This window comes from Delphinapterus leucas, chromosome 12 (genome assembly GCF_059928025.1).
Source record: "Delphinapterus leucas isolate spDelLeu-1000000601 "Yukka" chromosome 12, BTC_Dleu_Yukka2, whole genome shotgun sequence".
Lineage (NCBI taxonomy): Eukaryota > Metazoa > Chordata > Mammalia > Artiodactyla > Monodontidae > Delphinapterus > Delphinapterus leucas.
In genome coordinates this window covers 27,955,991-27,973,312 of record NC_143140.1, presented here as the reverse complement: position 1 = coordinate 27,973,312, position 17,322 = coordinate 27,955,991, and the positions used below count along the sequence as shown (strand labels likewise).

Genomic DNA, 17,322 nt, shown 5'->3' with positions numbered 1-17,322 from the left:
CGCAGGCCTCTCACTGTTGTGGCCTCTCATGTTGCGGAGCACAGGGTCGCAGGCTCAGCGGCCATGGCTCACGGGCCCAGCCCCTCCGTGGCATGTGGGATCTTCCCGGACCGGGGCACGAACCCGCGTCCCCTGCATCAGCAGGCGGACTCTTGACCACTGCGCCACCAGGGAAGCCCTGTATTATTTTTTAAAACTTTGAGTAATCGTGAGTATTTTTTACCACGAGGTTAGTGAACCTTTTGTCAGATACAGGCCCCAGAGACAAGCCATGGTGCAGGAAATACAAATACCCACTTGGAGACCTTCTGCCATTGAGAGAACATTTTTAAGAATTTAGAGTACAGTTTAACATATGAGAGTTACCACTCTCATCTTTCACCCACCCAACCTCAGAAGTTTTTAATTTAATCCTGTAAATAGTAAATCTTTGTTGCCCATAATGTTTTAAATATTTTAGTAAAATTTGTTCTTAAACTCCATAGAAACCTAAACATATGTTTCTTTCTATGCAGTTTAATACAGTGTCCTGCCTCTTGAGACTTGTAAGTGGGAGATCACACATCTCTGTTAGAGGTTGTTAATTGATGGACACACAAAAGGAAGGAACAAGGGCAGGGGGTACTTTTATGAATAACTAGAAACTCAAGGCACAGTGGTGTTGCTTTCATTCAGTGTTTTTTTGCCTAGTAGCTTCATAGTTGAGCAGTATTTATAGACAAAAGAGGGCAAGTCAAATACACCCACCTTGCTGTTTGTAATAGAAGATAGAAATCCATTTAGAGTACTTCTCTGCTGTCTTCCTCCCTCCTTTGCAGGATGGAGAAAATGCAGAGCCTAAAGTGGCAGCCTCTAGGTTATTTTTTTATTTTTTATTTTTTTGCGGTACGCGGGCCTCTCACTGTTGTGGCCTCTCCCGTTGCGGAGCAGAGGCTCCAGACGTGCAGGCTCAGCGGCCATGGCTCATGGGCCCAGCCGCTCCGCGGCATGTGGGATCCTCCCGGACCGGGGCACGAACCCGCGTCCCCTGCATCGGCAGGCGGACTCTCAACCACTGCGCCACCAGGGAAGCCCCAGCCTCTAGGTTATTTTATCTTTGTGCTAATTTTTGCAGACCCAGGTGCATTTTAAAATTACAGCTATCACTGTAGATTACTTTCAACAACAACGTTTAGTATAAATGAGGAATTTTTTCCCTTTTTTTTTTGGAGCATTAAGCAAATATTAATAAATGATTTTACCCTGTTCCTAAACAGAAAACCTGAACCTTGGTCGAACCCATTTTTTTACTTCTCAAGTTATACTTGGAGCTCTTTGAGAGGGAAGGACCTGTCTTCCTGATCTTTTATCTGCAACCTCACACACCGTGCCTTGCAGTAAATGCTTGAATGAATTTGCCCCTTCCATTTAAGTTGTGGCATAAAGAAACCTATTGTATAGCTCCAAGGAAGGGCTAACTAACTATCATAGGACACCCTATTTATCATTGGTCAAAAATCTAACTTATTTTATTATGCAGTTTACTGATGAAGAACCCAAGGGCCAGACCCAAGGTTCCAACACAGGCAGTTTGGCTCCAGAGTGTTCTGTGCACTGCACGGCACCGCCCCCCACTGGCATTATGGAATGCCTTTCTGAGCCATTCATTTCCACTGGTTGTAATTACTTACAAAGCATTTTCCTTTCTTTCATCCTTGAAGTGGTGTACCAAGGGCACAATTAGTAGTTTAGTTTTGGCAGTTTCAACCTTCTGGTGTATTTGTTTTGAATTTGGCTTCGGCCATCCAGGAGCAGATTTCGTGGCCTACATCCCTCTAAATTGCACCATGATCAGTATCCCCCCAGTTCTGGTTTCTTGGCCAGGTTAGAAATGATATTATATGGTAGTTTTAGCATTTCTTTTCTGTGATGAAAATACACCTACAGTCGTTCCTTTGCTGCATTTTCACGTTTGTGCTATGCTTTATTACTGGTGTTTCTCTGCACCTGTAGTCATTCTTTTCCCAGGACATCTGGCCATGCTGTGCATAGACCTTGGACTTTTGTTAGCCAACATTTGAAACCTTTCCTTTAGTTGTTCTAATTTGTTGTCACAAAACGGGAAGTGGTTTTTAATAGTTCCTCCCCCCTGAATCGGCCGATGAGTTAAATAATATATTTGCTGTTTAAAATTCACACTATTGATTCAAATAAAACATTTGTAGTAAGTTTTGGAATACTTACCAAAAAGGCTTTCCACTTGTATCTAAAAGTAATTTCTTATGATAAGTTAGTAAGTGTTAAATCTAAATCATGGGCATATGGGAGTCATCATTTACTCATACCTGTCTTAATAATTTTTAAAAGTAATTTCTCAGGGTTCCTCCTAGACTTAAACTACTTGAATGGACCTTGATAACACTGTGCCTTTAAGAATGTATAACCCAGCCACTTTTTCTGCTTTTGCTTTTTTGTTTTGGGGTTTTTTTTGCCCTAGAAGGTTTTAGAACTTGACTTATTGGTGTTGCATATTAATTTGGACTTTGCGAACTATAGAATTTCTCTGAAATATGAGCAGCCTCTCATAAGAGGTAAATATCATGCCAATAAAATATGCATTAGTCCTGTACCGTAGCACTGGCATTTTTAAAGTTTCAAAATGACCCCAATAGTATTTCATTATTTTTACCCTGCCCCTTTCGGAAAGGATTTGAGGTAATCACAGTGATGGGCGTTTAATAAAAAAGACATAGAAAGAGATGATGTATTACTAGGTAATATTAGATAACAGACTTCACCCTGAGTTTCCCTATATCAGTAGCAAAAAAAAAAGTAATGAAAAGAAAATAGGGCAGGACCAAAGCAACCAACCTGATGAGTGATAATGTTTACTTCCGTTTTTTAAAATGTGGAGGAAGTGTCTATTCGTCAAGAGACCATGTGTTTTCTGGCTTTCGAATATCAAAACAACTTCTCAAAGTAATTCAAGACTAAATTGATTCTAGACATATATAGGATTATTTATGCAGTTAAAAATTCTTATTTTTTAAAGAATTGAATTCAAAAGTTATTTGTTGGTTTAGGTCACTTTACTTTTTTCAGGAAAAATGACTTATGTTTGGTGTGGATTCTACTCATTATAACACTTACCTACAAGAAATAGCTTTTAAATTCTAAACCAAGATTGGAACGCAGCCATCGCTTTTGAGAGCGGTGGGACTCAGCTTAAGTCAATGTTAGGGATTTCCCACCTCCCAGGTCACACAGAGGCTCTTATGTGCGTCCCAGGGTGGCCATGGAGACCTTTTCTTGGCTTCAGTCCACATTGGTCTTGACTCACAGGCCCGGTACCCAAGCCTCTGCTTGTTTAACAGACTTCACCTGGAGGTGTTGCTGTGGCCCAGTTCCACAGGCCCAGAGACCAGCCTTCCTGTGTGGGGACACTGTGAACCATTGCCCTCTGAGGGCCTGCTGCACCTGAGGGGCTGCTCAGCTTCTACTGTTCCCGGGAGTGTTTCCCTCAGCTCCTCCTCTGTCTAGGCAGCTCTCCTTTCCTCTCTCCCTGCAGCTTCTCCGCTTCACCATTGCTCTTGACCATCTTCCACAAAGCTACGTGCCTTTCTCCCTCACCCCTACTCCCCTGGGACAGCACTACAGTGTCCCATTGTCCTCTGAGTGTTCTTAGAGCAAGGATGGAAATACCAAGCAAGGCCAGAATACATGTTAAGAGCTCAGTCGTTATCTCACCCTACTGAAATGTATGAAAAACACTTTCTTCAGCATGAAGAAAGTATTAGGCACGAGTGCGTGGTAATCTACCAGTTAGTAATTATCACCCTTGGATAAAGGTGTAAGATATGGATGTTATCGTGTATGTACAGAGGATAAAAATAGGAGATTCCAAACATTAAAAGAAGATGAAGGGATGGTAAAATGCTGTTTATATGCTGCTAATGATGTACTAATGCGAAATTTGGTAATTAATTACTTCAAATGAGTTATTTTTTTACCTAGGAAGTTTTGACTTTATTAACTCTTTGATGTATTGATGTATTAAATTATAATTATATTAATTTGAATTTCTTTAATATTTCATTTAACATCAGGAATTGGTCTCAACCAGAGAAATTTCCGATCAATACATGAAACATGAAACTAAAAATGAGCTTGTTTGAATTATAATCATGAATTTGATACATGTTATTCTCTTAAAAATGAGATCAAAATTAAATGCATTCTAAGATAGAGGACAAATAAATATTCAGATAAAAGGGTCTTTAGTGTCCAGGTTATGCTAACCATCCTTAGCAGTTACTCTCAGTTTTAAAGACAAAAATAACCAGGGATGGGGTTAGAGCCCTGCACCAAGGAATTCAGCTGTGCCTATGTGGCTAATGGTATTCTAGAATCAAATTTAATAAGACTAAGAGGGAGTGAGAGCATTTTCTGCTACTTTTTCACACTTATTTCTTTACATTTGGGCAGATCATCCTGAGAGCTGATTATAATTAATCAATTAAATTAGAAATAAAATGTCATATGTTTTTTGGCAATCACTACATCTAGAATTAGTGTAAAGGAAGGATTAATATTCATTTCAGGAAGTCTCAGACATTTAGTTTACTCGCTAACAAATACAGCTGGCTTTTGCATTCTAGTAACTAAAAAGAAAAATTGTGTTTCCATCCTCAAAAACACTTTTCTTCAGCCACACTCTTATTTATCATATCCAAATTTAAAATTTCCTTTTTATTCCCTTTGAGTCTGGATCTAACCCCAAAAGGGAGCTGTCTTCAGAATGCATACTTTCCAAGGGTAGAGGGTTCATGGTAACTGTAGATTAAAAACTGTCTATAATGTCAGAAATGCAGAGTATAAAATTTACTTTGTGAAGGAAAACGCATTTCTTTTCTAAAACGTTGGTGAATGTTAACTATTAGTTTTATATAGTGCGTTTACAAGCAGATTCTTAAGTGCTAATTAAAGCTCTTCTATTGTTTGATAGTATCAGTTGATTTTCAGTAATGTTTGGTTTATCACTAAAAATTGCTGCAATGCCAGGGTTTTTCAGGAATTAGGAAGGGCTTTTTGTTTTGTTTTAATTATTTCTATTTTAAATTTTAAGAAAGGGAAAAGATTCTGGTGATGTTTTTTTCTAAGAATATTCTTATCAATATTTTGAACGCTTATTAGATTTCTAAATGTTTGGCTGTTTGAGTTTAGGGTCCTAGATTAAAAAAAAAACTACTGGGCTTCCCTGATGGCGCAATGGTTGAGAGTCCGCCTGCCGATTCAGGGGACATGGGTTCGTGCCCTGGTCCGGGAGGATCCCACATGCCGTGGAGCGGCTAGGCCCGTGGGCCATGACCGCTGAGCCTGCGCGTCTGGAGCCTGTGCTCCGCAACAGGAGAGGCCACAACAGTGAGAGGCCCGCGTACCGCAAAAAAAAATAATAATAAAAAAATAAAAAACGAATACCTTTCCTCTTCTGAAAATAAGGATATTTTTTGTATATTTGATTAGAAATTGAATACACAAATGTACACACACGTGTATGTGAGAGAGAGCTGGAGAGAGACGGGAAGAGAGAGATGGGCGAAGCGGGGAAAGATTAACTTTGAATCACAAGCCATTTATAGACACATGTATATCTTTACTCCTGTAGACTGGACTATTACGCAGTTGTCAATGGATAGGTCATTCAAAGGTCAGGAAGTCTGACCTATGCCTACATATCAACCTTGATTGGAGGTTGATATGTAGGCACCCCCTGTGTAGCATGTAGTAAAATTCCAAGCTCCCAGAAGGAAAGCAGGTGTTTGGCATAAACCATATTGTTTGCATAAACAGTTTAGGCACTGTGAGCCACTCTTATCGGTTAGCTTGGTGGGAACATTCTCAAAATTCAAGTTCCCAGATACCAGCCAAGGGCTAACCTTGCAAACAACACATTTTAAGGATAACAGTTTCCAGGCCTGCTACATTAACTCTTTTCTGCACAACTTTAAAGAGGAAAAAAAAAGATTAGGTAGTTTTAACCTTTATTTAGGAGTACTGATTTATTTACTTCTGCCATTCCAATAATTAACATGAGCCATCTATACAAGGTGAGACACTTTTAGCTTGAGATAGATGTTTAATGCCCTGTCCCTTTTGTTGGTAGTATCTAGTGGGTAGAAGCCACATTATGGTTGTCCTAAAGTATTCTCCAGCAGTAAAATCACTTTTTCTACCCAAATGCTGCTGCCATGATATTTTGATGATATTACTGTAAGAGTTTAGAGGCCTCATATTTTTTGGTAGTTTATTTGCCAATTTTTATTTCATGCTATTTTAATAGCTTTCTGGAAAAAAATATGAGGATAGTAAATTTATTGTTCATGTTTCACCCTGGAAGTGAGTTACAACTTGTAAGTAAAATCTTTATAGTCCCTAATGCATAACTTCAATATTACTTGAGCTGTAGTGTTGATATTTTTATGTCATTTATTAATCTTGCATTTTAGAGACTGGAAAATGATTCTATGAACACTCAATCCTAGAACTGGAAGAGCCCTTAACAAGCCATCCAACTGCACTCCTCTCATTGGGTTGGGGCAGAACTAAGGGAGCCAGGACAGATGGTGCAAAAACACTCCGGAAGTGAGCGCTCCACACAGTTCTCAAGAGCCCAAGTTGGAGTATAATTAAGCTAACTATCCCAAAGCTCTTCCTAAATCACCTGGTTTTTTCTGGTCTTTGCAGATTTAGAGAACAGTTTAAAATTTTTTTCATTAAAACAACAGCTGAATCACCCTGTGGCCTTTTCTTTTCCAGATTGAACCATTCTACTAGCTTCAATCTTTTCTCAGAGAAGTTGCAGCAATAATTTCACTTTTTTTTTTTTTTTTTTTAAAGAATAATGCTAGCTTAGTCTAAACCAGGCATTCTTTTTTTTGGCTGCAGTGTGCGGCATGTCAGATCTTAGTTCCCAGACCAGGGATCGAACCTGCACTCCCTACACTGGAAGTGCAGAGTCTTAACCACTGGACCACCAGGGAAGTCCCTATTTTTTTTTAATTTATTTATTTACTTATTTTTGGCTGTGTTGGGTCGTCGTTGCTGTCTCTAGTTGCAGCGAGCAGGGGCTACTCTTCATGGGGTGCGTGGGCTTCTCATCGCGGTGGTTTCTCTTGTTGGGAGCACGGGCTCTAGGCATGTGGGCTCAGTAGTTGTGGCTCATGGGCTCTAGCGGACAGGCTTAGTAGTTGTGGTGCATGGGCTTAGTTGCTCCATGGCATGTGGGGTCTTCCCAGACCAGGGCTCGAACCCGTGTCCCCTGCATTGGCAGGCGGATTCTTAACCACTGCGCCACCAGGGAAGTCCCTAACCAGGCATTCTTAACCTAAGGATCTGTGAACTTGGATGAGAAGAAAAAAGTACATATTATTTTCAGTAACCTCAGTCAGAAATTTAGCACTTTCCTGTTACTATATCACAAATATTTTTTAAAATTTGAATAATTGTATTTCAATGTAATTATTTCCTTTATAATCCTATGTATTTTACTTTATGCATTTTGAGAAGGGGTTATTAGGGCTCACTAAGGTAAGGGTCCATGGCAAAAAAAAAGAAAAGAAAAAAAGGTTACACTCTGTGACGAGTGCACTTGTATAACCTTTAAATGAGAATTCTCCCGATTGTTTTGTTTTCTTCTTTTCCTTTTTGGAGATAACAGTGACTAGTAGTGTACTTCATGTAATATACTGTTGTGCCTTTAGGTTTATGTACAAGTTAATAAAGAAGCAGCAGACGATAAAAATGTAGCAAAATCAGCACATGAGTTCTTCCAGCGATTGGAACTGGGCGACACGCAAGCACTTGCACTCTGGCAGAAATTTCGGGACTTGAGCATAGAAGAGTACATTCGGATTTACAAGGTGCCTGCCCACTCTCCTGCTCTCCTGTCATGTGGAGCTGCTCTTGACGAGTACTCCTGGGTAGGAGGATTGCTTCTGAAGTTCATATTTTAAGAACAGATTTGTCATTTGTCACTGAGTTGATAATTGGGACTCAGATATTGTTCTTTGGGCTGAAAGTTAGAGCTACAAAATAAAGCCTGTGAACTTCACAGGCTGAATGTGAAATGACATCCTGATACTTCATTTCAGTTTGGCTTTTCTCTCTCTCTTCTATCATTCCTTCACTTTTTCTTAATCATTTTTTCTTCTTTTGCTTCCTTAGGCATATATGTGATGGCTATAAATTTGTTTGTCTAAGAACATGTTGGGGGTGGGAGAAATACAACAGTGAATAAAAGAGATATAAGTTCTTTTCTCATGGACTTTACACTCCAGCATGGATACAGCAGATTAAATTCAAGGCAGTGCAAATTCAACAAGAATATATACAGTCTGTTAGGTGGTGATGATGTATGGAGAAAAGTGAAGCAGGGGAGGGGGTGATCAGGGGTGCTGTCTGAAGAGAGTTTCAGCAAAGATCCCACATGGCTGGAGTAAGGAAGCAAGATGAAGAAAAGTGAGAGAGGAGGTTGGAGAGGTTGGAGAGTGGGGTGGGATGTAGGACATTTTCCAGGGCTGTCCAGTCTAGCTTCCTGCTGCAGTGGAAACGTTCTGGATCTCTGCTGTCCAATATGGTAGCCTCTAGCCACATGTGGCCGTTGAGCACTTGAAGTGTGAGTAGCGTAACTGAGAAAGTAAATCTTCAAGTTTCCTTAATTTGAATTTGAATAGCCATATGTGTCCAGCAACTCCCACGTTGGAGAGCACAGTACCACTGTGAGGGCTTGACCGTGCGGGGAACCGTTAGGAAGGTTTGAGTCACGGAGTGACTTGATTTCATTCTTATTTTCCCCATCTGTCTGACAGACTGTAGAACATCCTATTTTGTCTTAGGGTAAGATAATAGGACACATTCGTAACTTTTTTCTTTTGTTTCCAAATCCTTTTAGCGTCTAGGAGTACACTTTGATGAATATTCAGGAGAATCATTTTATCGTGAAAAATCTCAAGAAGTCTTAAAGTTGCTGGACAGTAAAGGACTTCTACAGAAAACAATGTATGACCAGGTTACTATTCTTCAGAAAGTTATTCATTCTGCTTTGAAGTTGGTATTGACATTTTCTCTCAGTAAGGAGAGCAGAATGTCGTGTGCAGCCTTCCTGGCATTTTTTTACAGTGCTTTTTGCTCTTCAGAGTACTTTCCCACATGCTGTCTCTTGCTGCCATAGCAAAATCCCGGTAAGCTTGGGAGAAAGAATATTATCTTGTTACATGTGAGGAAACAAGCACAGAAAGTATAAGTGGCCTGCCTACGGTCACACCAGCTGATAATGGTATAACTGGAAAAGGGAAATAGAACGCTTTGTACTCAACCCTGCCTTTTTAAAAAGATTCCATCCTGTTCCAAAAGGATTTAAAGCAATTTATAAAAACAGGTATACTGAGTTCGATGGGTAGCGGGAGCGGAGAGCAGCCCCCAGAGATCCCTGAGCAGCCTCACCGCCGCCGCCGGCCTGGTTGCCATCACAGCCCAGGAGGAGCCGCAGCCGTGAGCAGCGAGGCCGAGACCCAGAAGCCGCCCTCAGCGCTGCCGACACCAAGCCCGGCACGACGGGCTGCGGCGCAGGAGGCGGCGGCCCCGGCAGCCTCGCATCGGCGGCGCCTGCCGCCGGGGACAAGAAGGTCATCGCAGCGAAGGTTCTGGGAACATAAAATGGTTCCGTGTAAGAAACGTATATGGCTTCAGCAACGGGAACGACACCAAGGAAGATGAAGGTGTACACCGGACTGTCGTAAAGAAGAACCCGGGAAGTGCCTTCGTGGCGTAGGAGACGGAGAGACTGCGGGGCTCCATGTCGCTGAAGGAGAAGAGGGTGTGGGCAGCAGACGTTGCAGGCGCTGGGGGGTCCAGCGCAAGGCGGTACACATGCACCAGCCCGTAACCATCACAGCCGCTCTCCGCGTCACAGGGGGCCTCCATGCAACCTCCAGCAGTATTACCGGGACAGCGAGAGAGGGGAAAAGACGGAGGGATCCGAGAGTGCCCCCGAAGGCCGGGCCCGACAGCAGCAGCCCTACCGGCGCCCACCTTACTGCGTGCAGAGACCCTATGGGCGTCAACCACAGCGTTCCACCCTCCTGTGCAGGGAGAGGTGATGGAGGGTGCTGACAACCAGGGTGCAGGAGAACAAGATAGACCAGTGAGACAGAATATGTATCAGGGTTATAGACCACCGTTCTGCAGGGGCCCTCCTCGCCAAAGACAGCGCAGAGAGGACGGCAGTGAAGAAGATAAGGAAAATCAAGGAGATACGAGACCCAAGGTCGGCAGCCCCCTCAATGTCGGTACCGCCGCAACTTCAGTTACAGACGCAGACGCCCAGAAAACCCTAAACCAAAGATGGCAAAGAGACACAAGCAGCCGATCCACCAGCTGAGAATGCGTCCGCTCCCGAGGCTGAGCAGGGCGGGGCTGAGTAAATGCCGGCTTACCATCTCTACCATCATCCGGTTCAGTCGTGCAACAAGAAGAAATAAATATGAAATTCCAGCAATAAGAAATTAATGAAAGATTGGACATGAAGACCTTAAGTGCTTACCAGATAACTAGAGCTATCTGCATTATCTATGCAGCATGGGGTTTTTATTATTTTTACCTAAAGACGTCCCTTTTTGGTAATGACAAACGTGTTTTTTTAAAAAAAAAACAAAACTGGATTTTCTCAATACACCTTTAAAGGATTTTAAATTGTTTCATATCTGGTCGAGTTGAGATTTTTAAGAACCTCATTTTTAATTTATAATAGAAGTTTACAACTTGATTTTTTCAAAAAGTCAACAAACTGTAAGCACCTGTTAATAAAGGTCTTAAATAATTGTTAAAAAAAAAAAAAAAAGGTATACTACAACCCCAAGCTTTTGAAAGAGTAAAATGAGGAAATCAAGAAGCAGGGCAGAAGAAATAATAGGACGTCAGGGATGATATTAGTACATCATGTAACACACACTGGGATTCTGCTTCTTTGCTTAAGGTAGATTTCTAATTTAGCTTTGAGCTTCCTGTCAGCCAAACAGAAATGGCACCATTCATAGGAGCCCAGCCATGTGTAACACGGAAGCAAACCAGTTGCTTAGAAGTGCCATTTTTCCAGATGGCCAGCAAACACATGAAAAGATTCTCAGCATCACTAATTATTAGAGAAATGCAAATCGAAAGTACAACGACATATCACCTGACACCGGTCAGAATGACCATCATCAAAAAATCTACAAACAATAAATGTTGGAGAGGGTGTGGAGAAAGGGGAACCCTCATGAACTGTTGGTGGGAATGTAAATTGATACAGCCACTATGGAAAACAGTATGGAGGTTCCTTAAAAAACTAAAAATAGAGCTACCATATGATCCAGCAATCCCACTACTGGGCATATACCCAGAGAAAACCATAATGCAAAAAAAACACTTGCACCCCAATGTTCATAGCAGCACTATTTACAATAGCCAGGACATGGAAGCAACCTAAGTGTCCATAGACAGAGTAATGGATAAAGAAGACATGGTACATATATACAATGGAATATTACTCAGCCATAAAAAGGAATGAAATGGGGTCATTTGTAGAGATGTGGACAGACCTAGGGAGTGTCATACAGAGTGAAGTAAGTCAGAAAGAGAAAAGCAAATATATAATAATGTATATATGTGAAATTAGAAAAATGGTATAGATGATCTTATTTGCAAAGTATAAATAGAGACACAGACATAGAGAACAAATGTATGGATACCAAGGTGGGAAGAGGTGGGGAGGGAGGAATTGGGGGACTGAGATTGACACATATACATTATTGATGCTATGTATAAAGTAGACAACTGATGGGAACGTACTGTATAGCACAGGGAACTCCTACCTAATGCACTGTGGTAACCTAAATGGGAGGGAAGTCCAAAAGGGAGGGGATATCTGCATGTGTATGGCTGATTCATTCTTTTGTGCAGTGGAGGCTAACAACATTGTAAAGCAGCCATATTCCAATAAAAATTAATTTTTTAAAAAGTGCCATTTTTCATAGTAACAAAGAGCTCGTCATCCTTATAAGAAAGATATGGAGAATGTGGCTCACGACATCCTCAGTAATGTCCTTAAGGACAATTTTTAGATCGCCATATACAGATTCTAATTTTTGATCGGGCAGGAAAGACAGTAACAAAATTCTGTGGTTTTATTACTCAAGGGTACTTTCTTGCATGTTAAAAATTAGCCCAATATTGAGTGTTACAGTAACTTGGATTAGAAGAACATGATGTTTCATGGTTAAACTGAAGTTGAAACGTCATTTTTCAACTAGTTACGTTAAAGACTTTACTTCATCCAGAGTACAGAATTTAAAATGATAAGTAAATATTAATTACAAAATACCTACTCTTAATAGATTGATTCAAGGTCAGATTCCTTCTTATTCTTTATTGTTGGTTACACCACTTTTTTTTGCTACTTAAGTAATAAAAATAGCTCTGGTTTGCCAAAGATAATATTATAGATATTATACTATTAACGGTTTTAATTCATTATGTTGTTTCAGAGTTACCTTTTTGCATTTCTAGAAAAGGCACAGCTGTAGTGGATCTGTCAGGAAGTGGTGACCCCTCCTCGATTTGTACTGTAATGCGAAGCGATGGGACGTCTCTCTATGCAACCAGGTTTGTGTCTTGTGTGAACCTCATCATTAGAATGCATGACTTCACATTCTTTGTTCTAGGATTAATGCTAAGACAATCATTTTATTCTCAAAACTGTTACCAAATCCTGATTTCTAAAATCTTTTGTTCTCATCACTCAAAATATTTTTATTGGATTTCTGTTTATGGCCATTTATAGTTTCTGGAAAGGTTTAATATCATCGGAAAAGAAACTGAAAAACTGATTACAGTTAGTTAAACATCCTAGGATTTCCACAGGTGAAGACATCGTTCTACAGACTATAAAACTGAAGTACCTCCTAGCCAACTATAAATATTTTATAATTGCATATTGACAGAAAATGTATACTAAACGGTGCTCATGTTGGCTCAGTGGTATCCTCACTCGGTCAAGATCATCTTATGTGCATATAAGTACCAGTCCTCATTCAGACTGTGGTAAAATAGACCGAGCGAGAAGTAGGCCATGCCACTTATATATTTTCATTTGTCTCCATGACCAACCCCTGTGGAAAGGAGCAGCCTCTGTTAATCAGTAATAACTGGGTTTATCAAGCACACTTATTTCTGGGACAAAGCTAATAGGAAGAAGAAGACAGGACCATAAAAAAGCCACACGGCCATACTCAAGCACTGCTAGCAAAAGGTCCTAGTGTCTCCCGGGCTAGAATTTTATGTTGGATCACAAACCACTTTTGTAGCATAGTTAATGATATTTTGTTGTTGTTGTTAACTACCATCATTTTTTTCCAAACAACTTTAAACAACCATCTGCCTCTCTTACTGTCCCTTAGAAAAATCATTCTTATTTTCTGTTACTTTTTGGCATTTCTTTTTATCAATTCCATACAATTGGAGTTAGGAAATGAGAAGACCCTGTATATCTAAGAGGTACATTTCTTTTTTTAGATACAAAAAAATATACAGTAGAAAATTTTTTTTGTGCCAGCTAATTATTGCTGGACAGATTAAATAAACCTTTGAGTAGTGGTTATAAGAAATGTGTTTACTCATGTAAGCAATAGGGAATTAAATTCATTATCTTTTAATAAACTGTAGTGGAATATAATCTGCAAAAATACTGAATCACTGAAACTAACACAATATCGTAAGTCGACTATACTCAAATTTAAAAAAAGAAAGAAATGTGTCTGCTCAGAATAGAGGCTCCATGTCGTAAAGACTCTATAATTATCCTTATCTGCTGTCTTTTGAGGGGCTATCATTAGGTCCAGATTTTTCTGTTTATTTTCCTTAATACCTATACCTTCCCTTTTTTCTTTGGGAGAATCATCTTTGTGCCACTTGTTGAAATGTTTGATTTTTCACCTTGCTCTAACTGTACTTGTTTCTGTCCTTTCAATGGGTTCCTTATAGAATACAGCTATGTGTGTGGTTGTAAATTAAGGGAGTTGTTATAACAGACAAAGAAGAATGCAGGAGGATACTGACAAGAGCACAGGGTGAGGCTGGAGACCTGCATTTTTGTTCTGAGACCATGACCATCACTTAACCTCTCTGGGCCATGGTTCCCTACTTTGTGAAAAGAGAGACCTGAACTAAATGACCTGGCATTTCTTCTGGCTTTTTTTTTTTTTTTTTTTTTATGTTTATTTGGGGCTGTGTTGGGTCTTCATTGCTGTGCGCGGGCTTTCTCTAGTTGCAGCGAGCCAGCACTACTCTTCGTTGTGGTGTGTGGGCTTCTCATTGCGGTGGCTTCTCTTGTTGCGGAGCACGGGCTCGAGGCACGCAGGGTTCAGTCGTTGTGGCACACGAGCTCAGTAGTTGTGGCTCACAGGTTCTAGAGCCAGGCACAGTAGTTGTGGGGCACGGGCTTAGTTGCTCCGAGGCATGTGGGATCTTCCCGGGCCAGGGCTCGAATCCGTATCCCCTGCATTGGCAGGTGGATTCTTAACCACTGTACCACCAGGGAAGCCCTCTCTGGCTTTCAAATTCAGGTTCTGCAAACTCAACCTAGGACTTTTTCTTATATTCATCTCTTTTTCTTTGGATCAAAAAGTTTTTCTTTGTTTTGTGCTTGGCTCAAATCAAAAAATATAATGGGGTGTATATTTGTGACTTTGTTTTGGGGATAATCTATATCAGTGTTTTACAACCTTTTTTTTAATTATAACCCTTCTCAGGAGCCTTTTTAGCCATATTTTTTTATACTTGCCCATCCTCATGAAATTTTAACACCACAGATGTATCTGTATGTATTGTATGCATATATGTGCTTTATACATAAATAGAGTAAGATTTTTTTGTCCCTCACGAGACAGTTTTTGCCTCCATTCAGAACGCATGCTCTGGGGACTTCCCTGGCGGTCCAGGAGTTAAGACTCCACGCTTACAATGCAGGGGGCGCTTGCTCTGTTATATCTGGATCCCGAAGTAGGTACCAGTGACATTTTGATGATCCCCAAGATTTCAAAAGATCTAGGAACTTTAAAAATCCTCAAAATCCTCCCAGTGTCATGTATTGTTAAGCAAAAATAGCTTTAATTTTTTTTCTTGCAGTTTTATTGAGATATAATTGGCATACAGCACTGTGTAAGGTGTATAATGATTTGACTTACGTACGTCACGAAATGATTATCACAATAAGTTTAGTGAACATCCATCGTTTCATATAGATAACAAAACTAAAGAAATAGAAAAAAATTTTTCTTGTGATGAGAACTCTTAGGGTTTACTCTCTTAACATTAACTTTCATATATAACATACAGCAGTGTTAATTCTATTTATCATTTTGTACTTTACATCCCTAGTACTTATTTATCTTATAACTGGGAGTTTGTACCTTTTGACCACCTTCATCCAATTCCCCCTCTCTCTGTCCCTTGCCTCTGAGATTCTACAAATCCTATCTCTTTTTCTATGAGTTTATTTGATTTTGAATTATAATTGACCTACAACACTACGTTAGTTCCTGTTACACAACATAGTGATTTGGTATTTCTATATATTCAAAATGATCACCATGGTGAGTCTAGTTATGATATGTCACCATACAAAGATACTACATAGTTATTAACATATTCCCCACAAGTTAATTAGCTCTGATTTTAAAATTCAATATTTAAATAATTTTCACCTAAAATTTTTCACTTAAAATTTTATAGTTTATGGTTTGTTTTTAAATATTTTGTACTGTGTGCAAACTGGGTATTTTGTCCTTAACCAGAGATAAGAGGTAAGTGGAATTTTTGTCAAAGGAATTTATGGTCTTTTTACATGCTTTAGAAAGTATTGCTTTCGAATGATCCAAGACGTTGGAAGAGTAGCTAGAAGATACTGTATCACCTATGTTTTAAATATGTTCTTTAAGAAAGTATATTGCAGAAAAGTGACAGGAAAGTAATTCTTTCCAGTAGAGGCTTAATTAACAAATCATAAAACATTTACCTACAGACACCTTGCCTAGAGCTATTTAGTTATTATTACTACTTGTCCCAGAGCTTTTATTTATTTTTTATCTTTTCACAGCACTTTCATAATTCTTTTCCCAAAGCTGTTTTTGTTATTACTATTTTGTATCAAAGTATGGTACTGGGATTATATAAGCATGGGTACTATACCCGAGGCTTGGAATAACAGTAGTTCTTAATGAGAAAAGCCTCATTACTATTAAATAGGTAAAACAAATTATTACCCAGATCTGCTTAGTAACTCTTAATCTATGGCCATTTTTTTTCAGAGATCTTGCAGCTGCTATAGATCGAATGGACAAGTATAATTTTGATAAAATGATTTATGTGGTAAGTAATCACAATAAAGAACAAAAGGTTATGATCCCTACTTCATGAAAACTGCAAAGATAGATATTGAATGCCTTGTTGAAAAACTAGGCAAAAATAATTTTCTCAAACTATAGAAAGGATTCAATGTTAAGTGTATGTATGATGGCAAACACTATGTTTAAAAAAAAAAACTTAAAAATTAAAAAGTTCACATTACTTCATAGTAAAAAAACAAAAATTACCCAAATGAATGGTTATGTGTAACAAATATGTGCATGTCACTGTAATACATTTCTTTAAAATAACTTTCTATTTTAAATACTTTAGAACTCACAGAAGTTTCAGAATGGTAGAGTTTCCATGTAGCCTTCAGTCTTCTCCAAAGATAATATCTTACATAACCATGGTACTTTGTCTATACCAGGAAACTAACATTGGTAGAGACCTTAGTTAAATTTCGCCAATTTTTACACATGCTTGTGTATGGGCATGGTGGAGGGGGGTATGAAATTTTATCACATGTAGATTCATGTAACCATCACCACATTCAGAATACAAAACTGTTCCATCACAAAACAACCTCTCTTATGGCAACCACTTAATAATCACGCGTTCCTCCAACCCTAACCACTGGCAACCAGTGCTCTGTTCTCCATCATACCATTTTGTCACTTTGAGAATGTTATATAAATGTAACCACATTAGGTAACTTTTTTTTTTTTTGGCAGTGTTGGGTTTTTGTTGCTGCGCGCGGGCTTTCTCTAGTTGCAGCGAGTGGGGGCTACTCTTCGTTGCAATGCACAGGCTTCTCATTGCAGTGGCTTCTCTCATTGCAGAGCATGGGCTCTAGGTGCACGGGCTTCAGTAGTTGTAGCACATGGGCTCAGTAGTTGTGGCTTG

General features: G+C 39.6%; 1 protein-coding gene and 1 pseudogene across 1 annotated transcript in view; both read left to right on the top strand.

Annotated features, from left to right (window-relative positions):
* RARS2 (arginyl-tRNA synthetase 2, mitochondrial) overlaps positions 1 to 17,322 on the top strand; it is a 121,414-nt gene that overhangs the window by 65,358 nt on the left and 38,734 nt on the right. Inside the window, 4 exon segments of the mRNA XM_089921838.1 lie at positions 7,740 to 7,898; positions 8,930 to 9,036; positions 12,583 to 12,678; positions 16,380 to 16,440. Coding sequence (XP_089777964.1) covers positions 7,740 to 7,898; positions 8,930 to 9,036; positions 12,583 to 12,678; positions 16,380 to 16,440 — 423 coding nt within the window.
* LOC111163557 (Y-box-binding protein 1 pseudogene) lies at positions 9,043 to 12,554 on the top strand (annotated as a pseudogene).